Raw genomic sequence first — 23,062 nt, 5'->3', positions numbered from 1 at the left:
AAAGTAGGGCTGTCACACGATTAAAAAAAATTAATCACGCTGTTAAACAATAATAAAATACAATTTATTTAAATAGTTTTGGATATTTTCTACATTTTCAAATATATTGATTTCAATTACAACACAGAATACAAAGTGTTCAGTGCTTACTTTACATTATTATTTTTATTTCAAATATTTGCACTGTAAAAAACCAAAGAAATAGTATTTCTCAATTCACCTAATATAAATACTGTAGAGCAATCTCTTTATCATGAAAGTACAATTATGTACAAAAAATTATGTACAAAAAATAACTGCATTCAAAAATAAAACAAATGTAAAACTTTAGAATCTACAAGTCCACTCAGTCCTACTTCAGCCAATCGCTCAGACAAAACAAGTTTGGCTACAATTTGCAGGAGATAATGCTGCCCACTTCTTGTTTACAATGTCACCTGAAAGTGAGAACAGGCCTTCTCATGACACTGTTGTAGCCGGCGTCGCAAGATATTTACGTGCCAGATGCGCTAAAGATTCATATGTCCCTTCATGCTTCAATCACCATTCCAGAGGACATGTGTCCATGCTGAAGATGGGTTCTGCTCGATAATGATCCAAAGCAGAGCGGATTGATGCATGTTCATTTTCATCATCTGAGTCAGATGCCATCTGCAGGCTGATTTTCTTTTTTGCTGGTTCGGGTTCTGTAGTTTCCTCATCGGAGTGTTGCTCTTTTAAGACTTCTGAAAGCATGCTCCACACCTCGTCCCCCTAAGATTTTGGACGGCACTTCAGATTCTTAAACCTTCGGTCGAGTGCTGTAGCTATTTTTAGAAATCTCACATTGGTACCTTCTTTGCGATTTGTCCAATCTGCTGTGAAAATGTTCTTAAAACGAACATGTGCTGGGTCATCATCCGAGCCTGCTATAACATGAAATATATGGCAGAATGCGGGTAAAACAGAGCAGGGGACATACAATTCTCCCCAAAGAAGTTCAGTGACAAATTTAATTAATCATTATTTTTTTTAATGAGCATCATCTGCATGGAAGCATATCCTCTGGAATGGTGACCAAAGCATGAAGGGACATACGAATGTTTAGAATATCTGGCACATAAATACCTTGCAACACCAGCTACAAAAGTGCCATGCAAACGCCTGTTCTCACTTTCTGGTGACATAATAAATAAGAAGTAGGCAGCAGTATCTCCCGTAAATGTAAACAAACTTGTTTGCCTTAGCGACTGGCTGAAAAAGAAGTAGGACCAAGTGGACTTATAGTCTCTAAAGTTTACATTGTTTTATTTTTGAGTGCAGTTATGTTAAAAAAAATTTAAAAATCTACATTTGTAAGTTACACTTTCATGATAAAGAGGCTGGGGTGGGGTAGTCGACCGCTTTGATAACAGGTTCGGAAGAAGGGGCTGTGATAATAGGTTCGGAAGAAGGGGCAGCGGAATCAGCGGACAAATTGACATCCTGGTAAGAAAAGCGTACCACGCCTGCCTGGGCCACGTAGGGGCTATTAGTATGACCCTGGCACAGTCTGTCCGTATTTTGAGTAACACTCTGTGTAGAAGTGGCATTGGGGGGGGAATGCGTACAGTAATTTGCCGCTCCATTGGAAACACCCCAAGGAGTGTTTCCCTAGGCCAGCTCTGGAGCGGGATTCTGGATACTTGGTTTTGCGGTTGCAAAAAGGTCCAGTTTCGGGTAACCCCATATTTTAAATATGTTGTGTAGGATGGTCTTGTTTATCTCCCATTCGTGATCTAGGGGAAATGCTCTGCTGAGCTCGTCCGCGGTAGTGTTTAAAGAACCGGGTAGGTAAGAAGCTGAAATCTGGATATTGTGTTGGAGATACCAATTCCAAAGCTTCATAGCTTCGGTGCAAAGAGATGGGATCGAGCTCCTCCTTGTCTGTTTAGATAAAACATGCAGGCGATGTTGTCAGTCATGATCCTGTTGTTTTGGTTTTTGATGAAGGGGAGGAATTGGAGGCAAGCATTGCAGACTGCTCCGAGTTCTAGAAGGTTTATGTGTAAAGAAGCTTTGGTGGGGGACCAAAGTCCTTGAGTGGTATGATACGCCATGTGTGCCCCCCCAGCCAGTGAGGGGTGTGTCTGTAGTAATTATAATGGAGGGGGAGTCCTGTAGGAACGAGACTCCAGAGCAGAGATTGTGTGGAAGAATCCATCATACGAGTGAGTCCTTGACTTTGGTAGGGATGGATAGAAGTCTGTTTAGACTGTGTACATTTGGTCTGTAGACAGTGGTCATCCAGCCTTGGAATATATGTAGAGGCATGCGTTTTTGACCACAAAAGTACAAGAGGTCTTATGGCCCAGAAGTTGTAGGCAGTCTCGGAAAGTGACCTGAGGGTTGTTTCACAACTTGACGATCAGATTTCTTATGGTGTTGAATCTGTCAAATGGGAGAGATGTGAGTCCCGTTGACAAATCAAGGTGTGCACCTATGAACTCCAGTTGTTGGGTAGGAATCAATGTGGATTTGTTCGTTTATTTGTAGGCCAAGACCCTGGAAACAGTCGACAGTCATCTGGGTGGATCAAACGGCCTCCTCGAGACTCCGCACTTTGAGGAGGCAATCATCCAGGTAAGGAAAAATTATGACTCCTTTTTTCCTTAGGTGAGCCGTTACCCCCGCGAGAATTTTGGAAAAGATATGGGGAGCTATTGAGAGGCCCAAGGGCAGAACTCTGTACTGGTAGTGCTGTGAGCCCAGAACAAAGCGGAGAAAACGCCTGTGGGCAGGATGTATAGTTACATGAAAATAGGCGTCCTGCAGGTCAAGGGCTGAAAACCAATCTCCCTGCTCCAGCGCTGGAATTATGGTTGTGAGGGTAACCATTTTGAATTTTTGCTTTTTGATGAACTTGTTGAGTCATCTGAGGTCAAGAATGGGCTGCCATCCTCCATTTTTCTTTTCTGTTAAAAAATAACGGGAGTAAAACCCCATTTCTTTGTGCTGGTCGGGCTCCTATTTGCAGGAGATGTTGTACCTCTTGGTGGAGCAAGTGGCCGTGAGAGGGGTTCCTGAAGAGGGATGAGGTGGGTGGGGGGTATGGACAGGAAGGGAATGGAGTAGCCCATTCTGATGACCTCTAGGGCCCATTTGTCGGTAGTAATGTTCTCCCATTTGTGGTAAAAAAGTAGCAAACAGTGCCCAAAAATATGGGTAGGTAATATGAGCGCTGGAGTGGGTGGGAAGTCTTCTATACCATCGACCAAGGCTTCAAATCTGCTTGTTAGGTGGAGGGGGTTGGGAAGGTGTCAACAGAGTGAAGCAGCGACGTTGGTACCTAGGTCTCTGGCGTTCTTGCTGTTGGTGATCATATGGCCTCTGGTGTTGTTGAGTGTAGGTCGGATATCGTGGACGTTGATATGGCTGATACCTATATTGTCTCCTTCTAGTCAATGGTGTGTGGATGCCTAGGGACCTGAGAGTCGCTCTGGAATCCTTCATGGTATGCAACACTTTTTGGTCTTTGTGGAGAATAATTTGTCTCCATCAAAGAGGAGATCTTCCACAGTATTCTGAATCTCGTGTGGGAAAGAAGATGATGTAAACCATGAGGCCCAATGCATCACGACTGCTATTGCAGTGCCCCTCAGAGACTACGGCTTTGAATTGCTGTCTCTTGCCCTCAGGAATATCGGTAATGAAGTCCATGAGTTTCCCGTAATTTCTGTGGTCACATTTGGCCAATAGGGCCACGTAATTAGCCACCCTGAATTGTAGTGTGGACGACACAAACTTTTCGACCGAGTAGGTCCAACCTTTTACAGTAACTCCTCACTTAACGTAGTTATGTTCCTGAAAAATGCAACTTTATGTGAAACGATGTTAAGCGAATCCAATTTCCCCATAAGAATTAATGTAAATAGGGGGGATTAGGTTCCAGGGAATTTTTTTTCGCCAGACAAAAGACATTATATACACATACAGTATAAGTTTTAAACAATTTTAAACAAAGAGTTTAATATTGTACACAGCAATGAATGTTTGTGAAGCTTGGTTGAGATGGTGGAGTAAGAGGGTGGGATATTTCCCAGGGAATGCCTTGCTGCTCAATGATGAACTAGCACTCAGCTGAGCCCTCAAGGGTTAATACGCTGTTGTTAATGTAGCCTCACACTCTACAAGGCAGCATGGACTGAGGCAGGAGGGAGGAAACACAATAGATGCAGGGCAGTAGCTACAAACACTTCCCTGCAAAAACTGAACATGATGATGAGCCCACGCTATCCAGCTGGAGCGCAACACTCCCTCCTCCTGACAGCACATGCACGGCTGCACAGGTGCTGACTTTCCAACCTGCTGGGGGATGCATGCATGAGTGAGAGAGAGAGACGTGCATTGCCCCTTTAAGTACACGGATCCCACTTCAAGTATGTTGCCCTTTTAAGCATATCAGCCAGTTCAGACAGGAAGCAACAGTTTCCAGCAAGCTCCCTCCTTTCTGTCCCTGAGCCCTGTTCCCTCTCCTCCACTTTGTGGAGAGGGGGTAAGGAACGGGGGTGGGTGGGCAGGAGCAGGGGGACATCCTGATATCAGCACCCCTCTCCCCCCGCAAACAGGAAGCTCCCGGGAGCATATCGAGGGCAGGGCAGGGCAGGAGCAGCAGGGCAGTGGGGGGAGGGCCACCTGAACTGCTGCTAGGCAGCTGCCGAGCCACACACCTTACAGGGAATTTAGGGGAGCTGATGGGGGGCGGGGGCTGCCAGCCCCCTTGGTTCTAATCCCCACAAGGAGGGGCTGCTCTTCCAGAGAATCCTGCGAGCAGTGGACAAAGCAGGCAGCTGCCAAACGACATTATAAGGGAGCATTGCGCAACTTTAAACAAGCTTGTTCCCTAATAGATCAGCAACGTAACAACAAAACGTTAATCAGGACAACGTTAAGTGAGGAGTTACTGTACTGTCTTTGTCAAAGGGGGTGGACGGGAGATGCTGTTGTTTGTTCCTTTGGTTAGCTGCTTCAACTACCAGTGAATTTGGTGCTCGGTGCATGAAAAGGAACTCTGAGCCCTTGGAAGGGACATAGTATTTCCAGTCTGCTAGCTTGCAGGTAGGGGTTATAGTGGCCGGTGTTTGCCACATATTCTTGGCAGGATCCATAATGGCTGCATTAATAGGAGAGCAATCTTAGATGCACTGGAAGGTTGCAGAATGTCAGTCAGCTCATGCTGATTTTCAGGTACTTCCTCCAGGGTAATCTTAAATTCATTAGCCACTCTTTTGAAGAGATCCTGAAAATTAGAAAAATCATCCGCTGTTGTTGGAGGTGGGGGCATAATAGCCTCGTCCGGTGGGTTAATTAATATTGTTCGGAGAGGTGTCAGATGCCTCTTCTTCTACGTGCAGCACTGCGGGTTGTTCCTGTAGTTCAGTCGCAGATGTATGCACAGGTTCAAGAGGAGATGCGGTGTCACCTCTTCTGGGGCTGTGTCGGTCACCATGGTGTCCCTGTATGATCCCCAGGGGCCACATTAATGCCACTGTTTGGGAAATGGCATGGGTGGTCCCATCCATGGGTGTGCATACCAGGATGGTAGGTCCTTGGAGTATGAAGACCTTGATCTCCTGTGTCCCATGCTGACTGGGGTCTTGAGTTGGGAGGAATGGTATGGTGAAAAACCTCCCTGAACATCGGCATCCTCATAACTAGAGAAGTGAGAAGGAATATGAGATAGCTGTCGGGGCCATGTTGATAGGTCTGGTGAGAGATCAGTATCAAGCAGGGACTATAGGGTCGGTGATTCCAGCAAATCCCTTGAATGAACAAACTGCAGTGCCGCAGTGTTTGCAGCCAGAGTGCATTCTGTTAGCTGCAATTGCGGTGTCATGGGGTCGGGTGGTCCCGAATGCCGCTGTGCCGTAGGGGCAGATATAGTGGCTTGAGGTGCTGGTGCCACAGTAGCAACCGCACTAGGCTGTGACAAGGGCAGGCTCAGTTGAGTCGACACCAGGTGCTACATGAGAAGAGGCAGGCAACTTTAAGCCTGAAGCCCTGGCGTCGGGATGGTGTGCCTTGGAAGCAGCCAGGGTACGTGCGGTGCCGGAGGTGCCTGGCGCTTCATATGTGCTGAGCCATGGAGCGGTCGGCACCGAGGAGACAGACCTGCTCGGAGATCATTTGGGAAGCGGTAAGTCTTTGTGAGGCGAGGCAGGTGGTCGGTTTTTTGCCTTTTTTTTAATCTTTTGCTGACCGAGGAGGGCTTTGTGTCGATGAGGAATCCGCACCTGGGTCGGAGGCAGGTACGAGGGACTTTTCCATTAATATTAACTTGAGCCTGAGGTCTCTGTCTTTTCGTGCCCTGGCTTTTAATTTACTACAGTGGATGCATTTCTGGGGGATGTGGGACTCCCCCAAGCGGCGAACACATTGAGAGTGGCTGTCCGAAATAGGGATGGCATCTCTGCACGTAGCGCAGCACTTAAAAGCTGGTGAGCCAGTCATATTATGAACTAACTGACAGGAAAAATGGGAAGGAAGAAAAAAATGGAGGTTTTTTTGTTTGGTTGGTTTTTTTGAGGGACTGGGAAAGGAAAAATAAAACGTATCTGACTAAATACAGGGTAAAACTGTGTAAAACTAACTAGACTAGCTAAAAGCAAAGAAGTTTTTCAGCAACTCTGCTGAGCTCCATCTCAGGCCAGGGACGGTAGAGAAGGAATTGAAGAGACCGGCCACGCACATGTGCTATTGAGACATGGTGGGCATGTGAGGCAGGCACCGCGCATGCACGGCCCGTGCGAGTACTGCTGTAAAAATCTCCGAGCGAAGGTATAGGGACACACCAACACCTGGAGTGCTGCACCCACAGGGACACTTATCTCGAAGAAGAATGGGCTCTTCAATCTAGTAGAGAAAGGTAAAACACAATCCAATGGCTGAAAGTTGAAGCTAGAGAAATATTAGACTGAAAACAAGGTGTAAATGTTTGACAGCAAGAGTAATTAACCACTGGAATAACCTACTGAGTGTTGTGGTGGATTCTCCATCACTGACAATTTTAAAATCAAGATTGGATATTTTTCTAAAAGATCTGCTCTAGGAATTATTTTGGGGAAGATCTACAGCCTGTGTTATGCAGTGGTTCCTTCTGGCTTTGAAATCTATTAATCTATGAAGACATTTTTCTCAATGTATATTTTCTGAGATAATATTTTAATTAATCTTTCCAAAAAACCTGATATGTCTATGTTATCAATATTAAGACTAATGACCATCAATTAGTGGCATCTTTCCTCCACAGATCTTACTGTGCTCTGCAAACTTCACTCATTTATTATACACTGTTTATACACTAGCATCATTTCACCCCTGAAATACAGCCTCCTCTGGATAGAATGTGGCAGCTGTTAAATAGCTAATAGCAACACTACACAACAGCTTAGGAGAGGAAATGGAGAATGCAGAATCTAACTGCAGTCGTAATTTAAGGAGGTAGATTACAATCATCCAAACTGGAATCTGGCCAGAACACAGAAACTCATACAAACCATTGCAAAAAGTTTCAGGGGAATTTTTAATGGCCATAAGAGCTTGGGATCTAAATTTAATATCTCACCTAAAAGAGAGTCCCACAAGCAGCAAAGAGCCCTTGGTACTGAGTTGGGGCACCGGTGCAAATCTCAGTCAAGCAGAGGAAAGATGCTGAATCATTAACACTTCTGGCAACATCTAACCCTCAGCAGTCCCTCTGAACATAAATCTCCAATTCTAAGCGGAAGAGAATGGACAGTCCATATGGGGAACACTAAGCAATTATCCCCTTATCAGAATGTTTAGACCTATCAGTATTTTGATCCATTACATTTGCAGGACCCACTGGTGGTGAAAAATGTGGTAAAGCAGATAATTCCTTACCGGCAAGAAACTCCACTCCTCGGTCTTTGGGTCATATTTTTCCACCACGTCAATAGGTGACTGCTGACTGCCAAAGCCTCCAATCACTAACAGAACTTCGTTAGCCCCTGTAGAAAAAAAGTCCAGAGTCAAGTTAATTCCTCTGCCACCAAAGGGTCACCTAGAAAGAATCCTTTAATGAAACTTTTGGATCCATCCTGGAGGGATGGTCTGTGGCAGGAATGATGGGGCACAGCTGCCTCTTTAACTGAATATTGCTGTCACTTCTCTTTGTTTCCCTCCCTGCACCATATAGACAATATTCAGCCTTCCCCACACCTCAAAGTGGCTGGTCCATGCTCCTCCTAGCTTATTCTCACAAGAATTGTTCTCCTTTCTCATCATCTAAGCTACCCCTCAGATGCAGGCCAGAGAGAGCACCCTCCCTCATTCACCATTTCACTGTGAGCATCAATGCCCTATACCCTCCTCATGCAACCAGTTGCTGCTGTACCTACCTAGCTACCCCACTGAAGCACAGTAGGAGACTTATCCTGATGGAAGGAAGCAATTCAGCTACAAAATACTTATAATTAAAGGCAGAAGGGATGATTTGGGGGAAGAACTATTTTCTGAAAATATTAAATTCCAAATAAAGTCTTTTTCAGGTGACCATGAAGTTAACTGTGTTAAATATTTCTCCTATAAAGGAAAGAAAAGAGTTCTGTGCCCTTTTTGCTTCTTTATCATGTATAAGGAAGGCCTGAAAGGATTTTTCCTGCCTGTTCTGTTTAGCTTAGAATTATCAATAATATCATGTTTCCTCTTCTGTTTTTTTCTGGAAGTCTCTTGGAGGCCCAGACTAGTGGAATGGGAGCCTATTGAGCCCCTGCTTAAAGGGGAGCAGTGCTGGATCTTTAACATGGAAACTTATTTTTCCTCCAATGTTTGTCAGGAGTTTGAGTTAAATAAGTAAATAAATACATCAAAGAACAGTGTAATCGTTTCAAAATCTCTTCCCCCACTCAGTTGCCCAGTTTCACCTCCTTGCTACTCATATCATCATCATCCTACTACTTCCCAAGTTGTCCATAATACTGCCAAGTAAAACAAGGATAGCCAAGCCCTGAAAAGAAAAAATCCTAAATATTCTGCCTAATCCTTCCTTGTACATCACGGGGGGGGGGGGGGGGGGGGGGAGGGGAAATCAAACTATTTCTTTCCTTTGCAGTCACCTTAAAACTATGTAAACAAGCAAATGATTTTGAAGCATGTATTTTATCCCAAAGCTCCACAGAGCTCTCTCCCATTTCTGTCTGATTTCTGCCTGTTCTCTGATGGTATGTCTACACAACAATTTAATCCCAGGTCTCAGGCAAGGCTCAAGCCAAATCCCCCTTGCATACACACTGCAAATATGCTAACCTAGGGCTCAGACCCAGGATCGCTCGACTGGAGGGTCCGAGTCATAGAATCATAGAAGATTAGAGTTGGAAGAGACCTCAGGAAGTCATCTATTCCAATCCCCTGCTCAAGGCAGGACCACCCCAACTAAATCATCCCAGCCAGGGCTTTGTTAAGTCGGGCCTTAAAAACCTCTAAGGAGGGAGATTCCACCACCTCCCTAGGTAACCCATTCCAGTGCTTCACTACCCTCCTAGTGAAATAGTTTTTTCTAATATCCAACCTAGACCTCCCCCACTCCTCCTTGTTCTGTCATCTGCCACCACTGAGAACAGCCTAACTCCATCCTATTTGGAACCCCCCTTCGGATAGTAGAAAGCTGCTATCAAATCCCCCCTCACTCTTCTCTTCTGCAGGGTTAACTGGGTGAAATTTTATGGCCTGTGTTATGCAGGAGGTCAGACTAGATTATAATAGTTCCTGGGTGGGAGTTGTCGAGAGAGATGAAAAGCATTTTTGCCCTGCAAAAGGACTGGCATGCTGCTTCTGCAGGCCAAGAGCAACTGACCTCTAACTACATTGCAATCAATTGAGCTCAACTCTGCAGACCTGTCAGAAAGGGAGATCGTAACTTCAAGCAAGAAGGAGGCTTGCTAAGGCATGTGTCAAAGAGAGGCAAAGGGCTTATTTTTGCTCTTTAACACTGAAGTATCTCTTCCTACCTCCCTGGTGTTTTTAATGATCCGGGTAAAGGGGTAGAAAGAAACTATCCCACCACGTTGGGATACACGTCTAGAAGCATGGACAACTCTGAGGGGAAAGACAGTCTTGTGACTAATACACAGAACTGGAAGTTAAGGCGATCTGGTCTCTACTCCCAGCTCTGCCACAAATTCACTGTTTGTTCTGAGTCAAATCACTTCCATTCTCTGTCTCAGTTTCCCTCTGTACAATGGGAATATTACTTGCTTCCCAAAGGGTTGTGAGAGTTAGCTCATTAGTATCTGTGAAGCATTGAGATCATCAGTCAGAAGGCACTAGACAAGCATCTAAATACAATACCTGGCAATGTCCCAGAGAACCTCCTGAGTGTCTTTTCCTTTGTTGCTCACCTAGACGTGCTCTGGTCCTGGGTCCTTGCATCTGACTCCGGAGCTCAGGCCTTAGGTGGAATTTCTTAGCTTCATCTACAAGGTCTCTGCACTGCAAACTGCACCGTATAAAAGGCTGGGAGAAAACATGCATATGTTGTATGTTTGATTTGTTTTAAATTCCCTAGAAACAATCATGTTAGAACCAGTTCCACTGGATTTAAATGACATTAAAACTCTGACTTGCATGATGACCTGCTGGCAACAGAGAAAGGCTGAAAGTGCTACAGACGAAAAAAGGCCAAAAACCTGCACAGTGCCAGATACTGCAGGGTTCCCTAACTGTGGAAGAACAAACAAGACCAAGTAAATTACCAAACTAAGATAAACCAATTTAAGCAATATTTAAACCAGTTCAACTATGTCTGTGCTGGGGATTGGCATCAGGGTAATAATATTAGTTTTAGATCAATTTCATTATGGCAGTGAAACCGTTCTAATGTAGTTTGCTGCAGGAAACTCTGCCCTGCTTGGTGAGGGTAACACAACTAGGAATCTCCAGCTGGGTAAGGATAACACTATGGATTATAGGTAAAGCTGCGTGTCTGTCACGGAGGTCATGGAAGTCACGGATTCTGTGACTTTCCATGATCTTCGTGGCTTCTGCAGCGGCCGGTGCTGGCTCAGGGGCTGCCCAAGATGGGGATGCCAAAGATGGGCAGCCCATGGGCCAGCAGCAGAAGTTTGGGTGTGTGGGAGGGGGCTCAGGGCTAGGGCTTGGAGTGCAGGGCGGAGTGCATGTCCCTGCAGTTCCTAGGCGGAGGGGCCAGGGGGCTCCACATGCTGCCCGTGCCCGCAGGTACGGCCCCCGCAGCTCCCATTGGCTGTGGTTCCCGGCCAATGGGAGCTGCAGTGCCAGTGCTTGTGTCGGGAGCAGTGCGCAGAGCCCCCCTGGCCACTCCTCCCCCTAGGAGCTGCAGGGACATGCCAGTCGGAGCCGGGAGCCCGCCAGCCCCGCCAACCCTCCCCACCCAGCATCAGCAGGGGTCCTGGGCCACGCACTGCCACCCACCCCGCCCTCGCCAGCACAGGTCCTGGGCCGCGCGCTGCCACCCGCTCCCTCCAACATCCCCAGACCGCTACCCCAGATCACCCGCAGCCCCCTGCCCCAAGTTTTAGTTACGAGTATATAGTAAAAGTCATGGACAGGTCACGTCCATGGTTTACTGCCCGTGACCTATCCATGACTTTTACTAAAAATACCCGTGACTAAAACGTAGCCTTAATTAAAGGCCATCACTGAAGGGAAACAGTATGGAAAGAGTCCCCAATGTGTTCTATTGAGATATTTGGGGCTGAACTATGGAATGCAAAGGAATAATAATATTGACTCTTAACCTTTCTATATCACAGGATCACTGTGCTGTTTATACCTCGGTGTCTATGACATCTGTGATGTAGCGTGGGGTAAGAAGCGGCATGCGCACGTACTGCAGCAGCTCTGGCAAGGAGTCCTCCCGTTCCTTTTTTGAGTGTTTCACCCAATTTATAACTGCCTCAAAAACAGGTTCTTCAGAATCCACCTAAAAAGAAAAAGCACTGATCAGAGTTCAGAAAGGGTTGTTCCAGTGGCTGGATTTGGGATGAACAATAACTGTCCAGATTGTTGACTCTGCTTCTCAGTTAGCAAAAAGGTTGAATTCTTAAGCAACAGTTTATCATGAGGGTTTCTAAGAATGATATTTACAAACGATCACCAAGAAGTTCTCTTTGATTTTTCCTATTTAAAGTGCCACCCAATTGTTTCCTTTTATATCACCACCTCTCCCAATAGCTTTCTGGAACTTTCTGTAGCCATTAGAATTTACTCATCATTAACCCTCTGCAGCCCATGTTCAAATGCCCAAACACTAACCTCTTAACACCAGAGGCTCTAGCTTTCTTGGTCCATTTCTCCCCACTTGAAGAAACCAACTTTCAAATACCCACCCCCTCCCAGAGATATTTACTGACTCTGGAAAACTGAAATCTGTTGCAGACAGCCCTGAGCACTTTGGCTAAGCTCTGAAAATACAAATTGTTTGACTGTCGGTAATTCCAGGGCACACTAAAAGTGCAACCACTAAGGAGAAGGCTCGTAAGTAATTAAGGTTTCAGCAAATCACTGGGGTTGGGCAAGAATCAGCAATGGGACATGAGTACCCACTTTACAGCCAGCATGACTAGTGATTTCATTCCAGTCATATAGGAAAGTCAGCTTCACTTCCTATGCTTTGGATTCTGCATCTCAAATGGGTCTTGCTTCAGAAGTAAGGGCAGGCCAGATGTTAGGCAGATGCAGGGTCTGGTAAAACCTCATGGGTTTCAGCCACAAGATGATACCCCAGCCAAACCAAGTGAGCACATCAGCAAACCCTTGGAGGATGGGGTAGGTTTAAAGATGAGGCAAAGCTCTTACCAGGAGAGCTCAGAGAGCACAGCCCCAGGGATAAGGGGGCAGTTCTACATACAGAAACTCACTCTGAAACATAAAGCATACAGCCAAGATCGGTCACTTCCCTTTAAAACTATATCTGAAGTTAAGTTTCTTCCTTTCAGTATTGTACTTAGTGGGCTTGATCAAAAACACAGCATAAAATCTAAACGTATCAAAGGCATTAATTGATACTCTGAGAGCATCCTTGAAATACATAAGCAAGCAGAAGTGATCATGCCCTTCTCTGTTAATACCCAAAAAGAAGATCCCCATACCTAACAAATCTGCTACTAAAATCCCACTTTAGAGACAGGAGAAGCGTCTGTAAACCCCAGGAATTTGAACAACACCAGCTTTATTTCCTCCCCAGTGTAACGTCTATAGAGCACTCACTGAAATAATGGCTGAGGCAGATCTGAATGTTACAGGATCCTTAATTCTGTGAAAACAAGTGATATTGCCACTTATATAGTGTCCCCATGATAAAAAAAATCAATCTCCAGAGTAAGGGCTGGTACAGCATTAAAATCTCAGCTCCTGAGCTGAGTAAAACTACCATCCACACATGGGTTGCTGTCTCCTGCTCTCCCCAACACTCATCCTGCTGCCAGGAACACTCAGAGCTCATCGCATCCATTCCCCCACCCCCTTGAAACAGAAAAAAGGCAAATGGGAAAACAGAGGGACAACAGGACCAGCACATGAGCATCAACAATCCCAATCCAGGCATGCTGGTGAACTTCAGAAGCCCAAATTTACACCCACTTGTTTGCAACCTGGGACGCGAATCTTGGACAGTTCCTGGAATGGCCATAATGGCTGCTACAATACAGAAATTTGGTTTAGCCCAATCTTTACAAGAATGACTGCAGGGTAGCAATGCATATAGTCAAAACTTGATGGAGGAGTGCATCGTGCTATGCTCGATGATGCAGCAGTTAGATGGCTGAACAATCTAGATATCAACTTCTGATGCATATGAAAAAACAATCCCAACCAGCCCAGCAGCCTTGAAAGAGGTGCGCTGCCCAGCCAAAGGGCAGTTGTGATAGGATAGACACACCCTAATTTTGAAAAGCTCATGTTTATTGATTTTTTAATTATCAAAGGACTTTTTAAAAGAAGCATAAATTTTCAAGGCCTTTCAAATTCCATGGTGCCCCTTTTACTTCGAAGAAAGCAAATTAAACAGCTCTCCTGGACTGTTGTGATGTTTCTTGGTTTGTGTTTGTCTCATTTACACTGTACATGTTTCAGGCCAGGGAATGTATCTTACTTAGGTTTGAAAATTACTGTTTACATTTACTGTAAGATGCATTATAATCAGAATACAGTCAATTAATTAATTAATTCAGGACTGAATCCTGCCACTTCAAATGGCAAAACCTTCCTGACATATAAACCTTTGATTAGTTTTTACATATACTGGATCTACTTCCACTTTATAGGCTCCATGAAAATATAAAATGCAGCTTACTAAATCAGGGCAGTCACCTGGTTAGAGATAATTTTTTTTAATGCTGACAATGTATTTGGCACTGTATGAGACACAGAATGAAGTGGTCCCTCCCTGAGAAACTCACAGTCCAAAAGAAATTGAGTAACATCTCAGGCTTAAAGAGAAATTCATACTTCTACCATCTTGATGCAGCAGATCTGGAGGTATGTCTTACAAATAAACAGCTGTCTAGTCCAATGATCAATTCTCAGAGCGGCCATCACTCCCAAGTACCTGCACTCCTCACAAACAGATCAATACAGTAGGAAACAGAACAAAGAGGTCACTAGTTTGGTGAACCTCTCAGTAGTGGCTCCATTCAGTGACCAACTGCAGAGCTTTGGCACATATCTGAAACTTCATCTCTTGTATGTAGAAGTACATTTTAAAGACACTGATAATGTAAGAATCAGATGCTGCAGACACACACATTTCTTAACCAAAAAGAGAACAAATAGGTAACTAATAAATAATGATTGCAGTGTTTGTAAGCTATACTCTCTGTCCCGTTCCCTTCATATCTCTTCAGACTAGATTCTTGGCAGAGACCATCTTCCTATGTGTTTGGAAGGCACCCAGCACAGTGTGGGCATAAATATTTTCTAAGGCTCCAACCCTGCAAACGTTTACATATGTACTTAGCTTTACCCACACAAGCAGCTGCAGAGATGTCACTGGGACTGCTCACACAAGCGAAGATAAGCACATGCATAGGTGTTTGCAGGCTCAAACTCCAACAGTAATAAGAGATGGTTACTCACCTTTGTAACGGCTGTTCTTCGAGATGTATTGCTCATATTCATTCCAATTAGGTGTGCGCGCGCCGCATGCATGATCATCGGAAGATTTTTACCCTAGCAACACTCGGTGGGTCGGCTGAGGCGCCCCCTGGAGTGGCGCCTTTATGGCGCCGGATATATGCCCCGGCCGATCCAGCACCCCCTCAGTTCCTTGTTGCCGGCTCCTCCGACAGAGGGGAAGGAGGGCGGGTTTGGAATGGATATGAGCAACACATCTCAAAGAACAACAGTTACAAAGGTGAGTAACCGTCTTTTCTTCTTCGAGTGCTTGCTCATATCGATTCCAATTAGGTGACTCTCAAGCCTTACCTAGGCGGTGGGGTCGGAGTGAGACGTCGTACAGTGGAGAACCGCTGAGCCAAATGCTGCATCACCCCTTGACTGTTGGGACAATCGCGTAGTGGGAAGCAAAGGTATGCACCGATGACCAGGTTGCTGCCCTACACATCTCCTGTATGGGCACATGAGCCAGGAAGGCGGAGGAGGAAGCTTGAGCCCGGGTGGAGTGGGCAGTAAGGTGCATAGTTGGCACGCCAGCCAAGTCATAGCACACACGGATGCAAGATGTGATCCAGGACGAGATGCGCTGGGCGGAGACCGGGAGGCCCTTCATCCGGTCTGCCACAGCTACGAACAGCTGGGTTGTCCTCCTAAAAGGTTTCGTTCGTTCGATGTAAAAGGCAAGGGCCCTGCGAACATCTAGGGAATGCAGCTGTTGTTCTCATCGAGAAGCATGCGGTTTCGGATAGAAGACCGGAAGGAAGCTGTCTTGGTTGACATGGAAGGCAGACACCACCTTAGGAAGGAAGGCAGGATGTGGTCACAGCTGTACCTTGTCCTTATGAATCACCGTATACAGTGGGTCCGAAGTAAGGGCTCTAAGCTCCGACACACGTCTCGCCGAGGTGATAGCGACGAGGAAAGCTGTTTTCCAGGAAAGGTACAGGAGCGAGCAAGTGGCCATCGGCTCGAATAGGGCACCCATGAGTCTGGATAGGACCAGGTTGAGGTCCCACGTAGGGGCCGGATGCCAAATTTGCGGGTACAGACGTTCCAATCCCTTGAGGAACCTGCTGACCATGGGATTGGAGAAGACCGAGCGCTCATTTTCGCCCGGGTGGAAGGCCGAAATCGCTGCTAGGTGAACTCTGATGGAAGAAACTGCTAGGCCCTGCTGTTTCAAGGACAAGAGATAGTCTAAGATGGTAGGTACTGGCGCCTCCAGAGGGGCAGTATTGCTGAGCACACCAGCAGGAGAAACGCTTCCACTTGGCCAAGTACATGGACCTAGTCGAGGGCTTTCTACTACCCAAAAGTACCTGCTGCACCAAGCGGGAGCAACGTAGCTCAGATTGAGTTAGCCATGCAGCATCCATGCTGTGAGGTGGAGGGATTGCAGGTCCGGATGACAGAGACGGCCGTGTTCCTGAGTGATCAGATCCGGCCACAATGGAAGTGGAATTGGAGTGGTCACCAATAGATTGAGGAGAGTGGTATACCAATGTTGCCTGGGCCATGCCGGGGTGATCAAGATTAAGCAGGCCCTGTCTCTGCGCAGCTTGAGAAGGACCTTGTGGACTAACAGGAATGGAGGAAAGGCGTAGTACAGGCGGTCTTTCCACGGTATCAGGAAGGCGTCCGATAGGGAACCCGGGGAGTGCCCCTGGAGAGAGCAGAACACCTGGCACTTCCGATTCTAGCGAGAGGCGAAAAGGTCTATCTGGGGAAACCCCCACTTCTGGAAAACGGAATGGATAATGTCCGGGCGAATTGACCACTCGTGAGCCAGAAAGGATCTGCTGAGGCGATCTGCCAAGGTATTTTGGACTCCTGGGAGAAACGATGCCACCAGGTCGATCGAGTGGACTATGCAAAATTCCCACAGGCGAATGGCTTCCTGACAGAGGGGGGACGATCGTGCTCCCCCTTGTTTGTTGATATAAAACATGGCCATTGTGTTGTCTGTGAAAACTGCAGCACAACAGCCCTGAAGGTGCTTGCCGAACACCTGGCACTCCAGGCGCACTGCTCTCAGTTCCCGTACGTTGATGTGCAGGGAAATCTCTTGAGTGGTCCAAAGGCCCTGTGTGCGAAGGTCTGCGAGATGAGCACTCCAACCCAAAGATGATGCATCCGTGGTCAGGACCAGGGAGGGCTGTGGGGCATGGAATGGCACCCCTTCGCATACTGAGCTGGGGTTCAGCCATCAGACCAAGGAGGTTAGAACTTCCGTCGGTACCGTGACCACTGTGTCCATACTGTCCCAGCCTGGGCGGTATACGGTTTAGAGCCAGGCCTGAAGTGGACGGAGGCGCAGTCTGGCATGTCTGGTCACGAAGGTGCAAGACGCCATGTGTCCCAGGAGACCGAGGCACGTGCATGCTGTCGAGGTCGGGAAGCTTTGGAGGCCGTGGATAATGCTCGCCATGGACTGGAAGCGGGCGTGCGGTAGGCACGCACGGGCGAGTTTTGAATCCAGGACTGCTCCGATGAAGTCTATTCTTTAGGTCGGCTCCAAAGTGGACTTTTCAACATTGAGCAGTAGGCCCAGCTGTCTGAACAAGCTCATGGTGAACTGGACATGAGATTGCACCTGGTCCTTGGAGCGACACCAAATGAGCCAGTTGTCAAGGTACGGAAACACTTGGATCCGATGTCGACGGAATGAGGCACCTACGATGGCCATACACTTTGTAAAGACCCTTGGTGCCGTGGATAGGCCGAAGGGAAGGACGGTAAATTGGAAGTGCTGTTGGTTGACCACAAAGTGAAGGAAATGCCTGTGCGGCGGGTAAATCGCTATGTGGAAGTACGCGTCCTTCATGTCAAGGGCGGCGTACCAGTCTCCAGGATCCAGGGAAGGGATAATGGTCCCCAGGGAAACCATGCGGAACTTCAACCTTACCATAAATTTGCTGAGTCCGTGCAGGTCCAGGATGGGCCGTAGCCCCCCCTTTGCCTTGGGGATTAGGAAGTAACCGGAGTAAAACCCCTGCCCCTCAGTTCCCTTGGAACCTCCTCTATAGCTCCGATAGGAGCGTTTGCACCTCCTGTAGGAGGAGTTGCTCATGAGAGGGGTCCCTGAAGAGGGACGGGGGGGGAGGATGGGGGGAGAGGGGGAGGACAAAACAAATTGAAGGCGGTATCCACTTTCCACCATACGTAGGACCCATCGGTCTGACGTTATGCGGGACCATGCAGGGAGGAAATAGGAGAGGCGGTTGGTGAAAGGTGGGGAAGGATCCTGGAAGGAGACTGGTGCTCCACCCTCGGGCACACCTTCAAAAGTTTTGCTTGGACCCCGCCGAAGGTTTGGGGGGGCCCTGGTTCTGGCCCGTCTGAGGACCAGACTGTCTCTTCCTACCACCCCGGCCACGTCTTCTAGAGAAGTCCTGTCTCGGCCGAGGAATAGGGTAGGTGTACTGTGGTTGGGGTCAGAAAGGCCTAAGTTGCGTCACCGGGGTATGCATGCCCAATGAACGCATGATGGCCCGGTTATCCTTCAGACTCTGGAGTCTGGAGTCAATCTTGTCAGAAAACAGACCATGGCCATCAAAGGGCAGGTCCTGGATAGTCTGCTGGAGTTCCGGTGGGAGACCGGAGACCTGCAGCCACGAGATGCAGCACATAGCTACGCCCAAGGCTAGAGTCCTAGCCGCCAAGTCTGCCACATCTATTGAGGCCTGCAAAGATGTGCTGGCTACTTTCTTGCACTCCTCTAGTAGGGCCCCGAACTCCTCCCTAGACTCCTGAGGAATAAGCTCTTTGAACTTTCCCATCAAGTTCCAGGTATTATAATTGTAGCGACTCAAGAGAGCCTGCTGGTTAGCCACCCTGAGTTGTAAGCCGCCAGTAGAATAAATCTTGCGCCTGAATAAATCCAGGCGTCTAGCGTCCTTGGATTTAGGAGCGGGAGCTTGTTGGCCGTGTCTTTCCCTCTCATTAACGGACTGTACAACAAGGGAGCATGGTTGGGGGTGAATATACAAGTATTTGTAGTCTTCGGAGGGGGCCAAGTACTTCCTCTCCACCCCCTTGGCAGTGGGAGGAATAGAGGCCGGAGATTGCCAGATCGTATTGGCATTAGCCTGGATGGTCCGAATAAATGGCAAGGCTATACGTGTTGGGGTATCGGCAGATAGAATGTCCACTACCGGATCCTTGACCTCCACCACCTCCTCCACCCGGAGGCTCATGTTTTGTGCCACCCTGCGAAGCAACTCTTGGTGTGCATGGAGGTCTATAGGTGGGGGCCAGAGGAGGACGTACCAGCCACTGCCTCGTCAGGCGAAGATGAGGAGGATACTCCAGGGACTAACGGGACCTCGGGCAAGTCTTGTTGTGGAGGGTCCGGTTGCCCTAGGTCCACCATGCTAGGGGCATGGGCCTGAGCTGAGGGCAGGGCCATCACCTCCGAACCCCCCGGGGGAGGGCGACTCACAATGGCCTCTGGTACCCGGGGTTCCGAGTGGGCAGAGTGAGAAGCCCCCGACGGGACACCTTGGACCTGATGGTATGCCCAAGGGGTCCAAAAGGACCATTGCGGAGGTCCCTGACCAGGATCCTGCCCCTCATCGTGCCATTGGCTAGCACCGTCCGCATCCTGGTCCTGGACATGGTAGCCACTTTCTGCCTGGGACGACCTCGGGGTGGGGCGGGACGGCCAAGGTGGAGCCGATCGCGCATGCTGGGTCGCCCTGTCTTGTGTTGTCGCCCCGCACCGTGGTCTCAAGCGGTACCGTGACCTGGATCGGGACTGGCAGTCATATCGGTGCCGGGAGGCAGATCTGGACCTCGACAAAGATCTATGGGCGGAACGGTGCCGGGATCGACTCCGAGTAGACCGGTGCCGGGATCTGGACCGGTACCGACCGTACCGGGAAGAAAATCTTCGTGAGGCGGAGCGGTGCCGCGAGCGTGACCGGCGCCGAGATGGTGATTGGTGGCAGGACTGCAAGCGGTGCCAATGGACGAGACCAGCGTCTGGATCGGGACCGTGACCGGGATTGGGACCGGAATCGGTGCTGTCCCGTCTCGCTCTGTGACGGAGGGCGCATCATGGAGGGCTTTCCTTTCGAGGGAACAGCCCATACCGGCGGTACCGAAGGTTGCGACGGTCTTGGCTCAGTGAGCGCAATCAGGTCACGTGCCGTAGAGAAAGTACGCACCGGGGAGCTTACATGCACTGGACTCAACGGCGCTAGTAGCACCGGAATCAACGGTGCCGGAGTTGGAGCCTTCGCGGGGTGGTCTAGCACGGAACGCGGCTCCGAGGGAGGCACAGGCGGTGCCGGCAACTGCAAAGGAGCAGCAGGTTGTTTGTGCTGCTTCTTGGGTCCCGGAGACAGCGAGTGGTGCCGTACTGGTAGAGGTGCCGGAGATGCCCAGTGCCGGGAGTCTTTGCTGATGCCAGGACGTGAAGCTGTTGCTTCCGGTGCCGGAGGCGCACTTCGGACCGACAGGGTCGGCGCTGGGTCTCGACGCGGAGCCGAGGACATCGGGCTAAGTGCCGCTTCCATAAGGAGCTGTTTCAAGTGAAAGTCCCGCTCCTTCTTAGTCCGAGGCTTGAATGCCTTACAAATGCAGCACTTATCTGATTGATGGGATTCCCCCACGCACTTCAAAAAGGAGTCGTAGGGGTCTCCCGTAGGCATCGGCTTAAGGCAGGCCGAGCACGGTTTGAAACCCGGAGACCTAGGCATGAGCCCGGGTACCGGGAGGGAGGGAAGGGGAGAAGCCCCTTACCCCCAATTACTATTTACACTAACAACAATTAACTACAACTAGAAACTAATAACTACTCTATAAAAACTATCTACAACTATAAATGAGCTAAAAGCTAGGGAAGTGGCAATCAGCTAAGCCGCGCTCCACAGTTCCAACGACCGTCACGGGCGGTAAGAAGGAACTGAGAGGGTGCTGGGTTGGCCGGGGCATATATCCGGCGCCATACAAGCGCCACTCCAGGGGGCGCCTCAGCCGACCCACCGAGTGTTGCTAGGGTAAAAATCTTCTGACAATCGTGCTCACAGCGCTTGCACACCTAATTGGAATCGGTATGAGCAAGCACTCGAAGAAGAACCTACATTACCAATATTGCACCACGGGTTACTGAAAATGAAGGAATTTTAAAAATACAACTACTTGTCACTAATTATGCTAGGTTTCCTTTCTGCATTTCTTTCTGTTGTCCAAGCTGAATAACTTTGCAAATTGATTGACTATATGTGATAGACTGGTTGGTGCACTGATCTGTTGATCCAAGAGAACGGAAGATTGTGTTAAGACTGCATGACAGAGCGAGAGGGAAGACACTGGGATACATGTAGCAATTTGGTACCTGATGCCAATGGAAGTGAATAACTTTTGGAGTGTGTTAGCAACAGCATTGTAGGTGACATGAAGGTGGCAAAGAATGCTGGAGCGTTTTCCTTTAACTTGTTCTTTTCCTGCTTCAAGAATTTGGTTGGGTGGGGAGTGTCCTAATACAACCTTAGGTCCCAGATGACTGGAAAAAGGCTAATGTAGTGCCCATCTTTAAAAAAGGGAAGAAGGAGAATCCGGGGAACTACAGGCCAGTCAACCTCACCTCAATCCCTGGAAAAATCATGGAGCAGGTCCTCAAGGAATCAATTCTGAAGCACTTAGAGGAAAGTGTTCAGGAACAGTCAGCATGGATTCACCAAGGGCAAGTCATGCCTGACTAACCTAATTGCCTTCTATGACGAGATAACTGGCTCTGTGGATGAGGGGAAAGCAGTGGATGTGATATATCTTGACTTTAGCAAAGTTTTGATACGGTCTCCCACAGTACTCTTGCCAGCAATTTAAAGAAGTATGGATTGGATGAATGGACTATAAGGTGGATAGAAAGCAGGCTAGATCATCGGGCTCAACGGGTAGTGATCAACGGCTCAATGTCTAGTTGGCGGCCGGTATCAAGCGGAGTGCCCCAAGGGTCGGTCCTGGGGCCAGTTTTGTTCAGTATCTTCATTAATGATCTGGAGGATGGTGTGGACTGCACCTTCAGTAAGTTTGCAGATGACACTAAACTGGGAGGGTAGGGATAGGATACAGAGGGAAATAGACAAATTAGAGGATTGGGCCAAAAGAAATCTGATGAGGTTCAATAAGGACAAGTGCAGAGTCCTGCACTTAGGACGGAAGAATTCCATGCACTGCTACACACTAGGGAACGAATGGCTAAGCAGCAATTCTGCAGAAAAGGACCTAGGGGTTACAGTGGACGAGAAGCTGGATATGAGTCAACAGTGTGCCCTTGTTGCCAAGAAGGCTAATGGCATTTTGGGCTGTATAAGTAGGGGCACTGCCAGCAGATCAAGGGATGTGATCATTCCCCTCTATTCAACATTGGTGAGGCCTCATCTGGAGTACTGTGTCCAGTTTGGGGCCCCACACAACAAGAAGGATGTGGAAAAATTGGAAAGAGTCCAGCGCAGGGCAACAAAAATGATTAGGGGGCTGGAGCACATGACTTACGAGGAGAGGCTGAGGGAACTGGGATTGTTTAGTCTGCAGAAGAGAAGAATGAGGGGGGATTTGATAGCTGCTTTCAACTACCTGAAAGGGGGTTCCTAAGAGGATGGCTCTAGACCAGGGGTAGGCAACCTTTCAGAAGTGGTGTGCTGAGTCTTCATTTATTCACTTTAATTTAAGGTTTCGCGTGCCGGTAATACATGTTAACGTTTTTTAGAAGGTCTCGCTCTATAAGTCTATATTATATAACTAAACTATTGTTGTATGTAAAGTAAACAAGGTTTTCAAAATGTTTAAGAAGCTTCCTTTAAAATTAAATTAAAATGCTGATCTTACGCCACCAGCCTGCTCAGCCCGCTTCCAGCCTGGGTTTCTGTTCACCTAGGCCTGCAGCGGGCTGAGTGGGGCGACTCGAGGTCAGGGCAGAGGGCTGGGG

At 48.1% G+C, this 23,062-nt stretch overlaps 1 protein-coding gene across 2 annotated transcripts in view; it reads right to left on the bottom strand.

The window, feature by feature from the left end:
• The window catches only part of KLHL12 (kelch like family member 12), an 88,088-nt gene that overhangs the window by 37,706 nt on the left and 27,320 nt on the right, over positions 1–23,062 (bottom strand). For both annotated transcript variants that reach the window (XM_026655099.2, XM_024192823.3), the window contains exons 4-6: positions 11,789–11,938; positions 10,377–10,491; positions 7,882–7,988 (exon numbers count right to left, since the gene is read on the bottom strand). In XM_026655099.2, the coding sequence (XP_026510884.1) occupies positions 7,882–7,988; positions 10,377–10,491; positions 11,789–11,938 (372 nt within the window). The remainder of the gene's footprint in view (positions 1–7,881; positions 7,989–10,376; positions 10,492–11,788; positions 11,939–23,062) is intronic.

This window comes from Terrapene carolina, unplaced genomic scaffold (assembly GCF_002925995.2).
Source record: "Terrapene carolina triunguis isolate 2854851 unplaced genomic scaffold, T_m_triunguis-2.0 Scaffold195, whole genome shotgun sequence".
Lineage (NCBI taxonomy): Eukaryota > Metazoa > Chordata > Testudines > Emydidae > Terrapene > Terrapene triunguis.
This window is presented reverse-complemented; position numbering and strand designations above follow the sequence as displayed.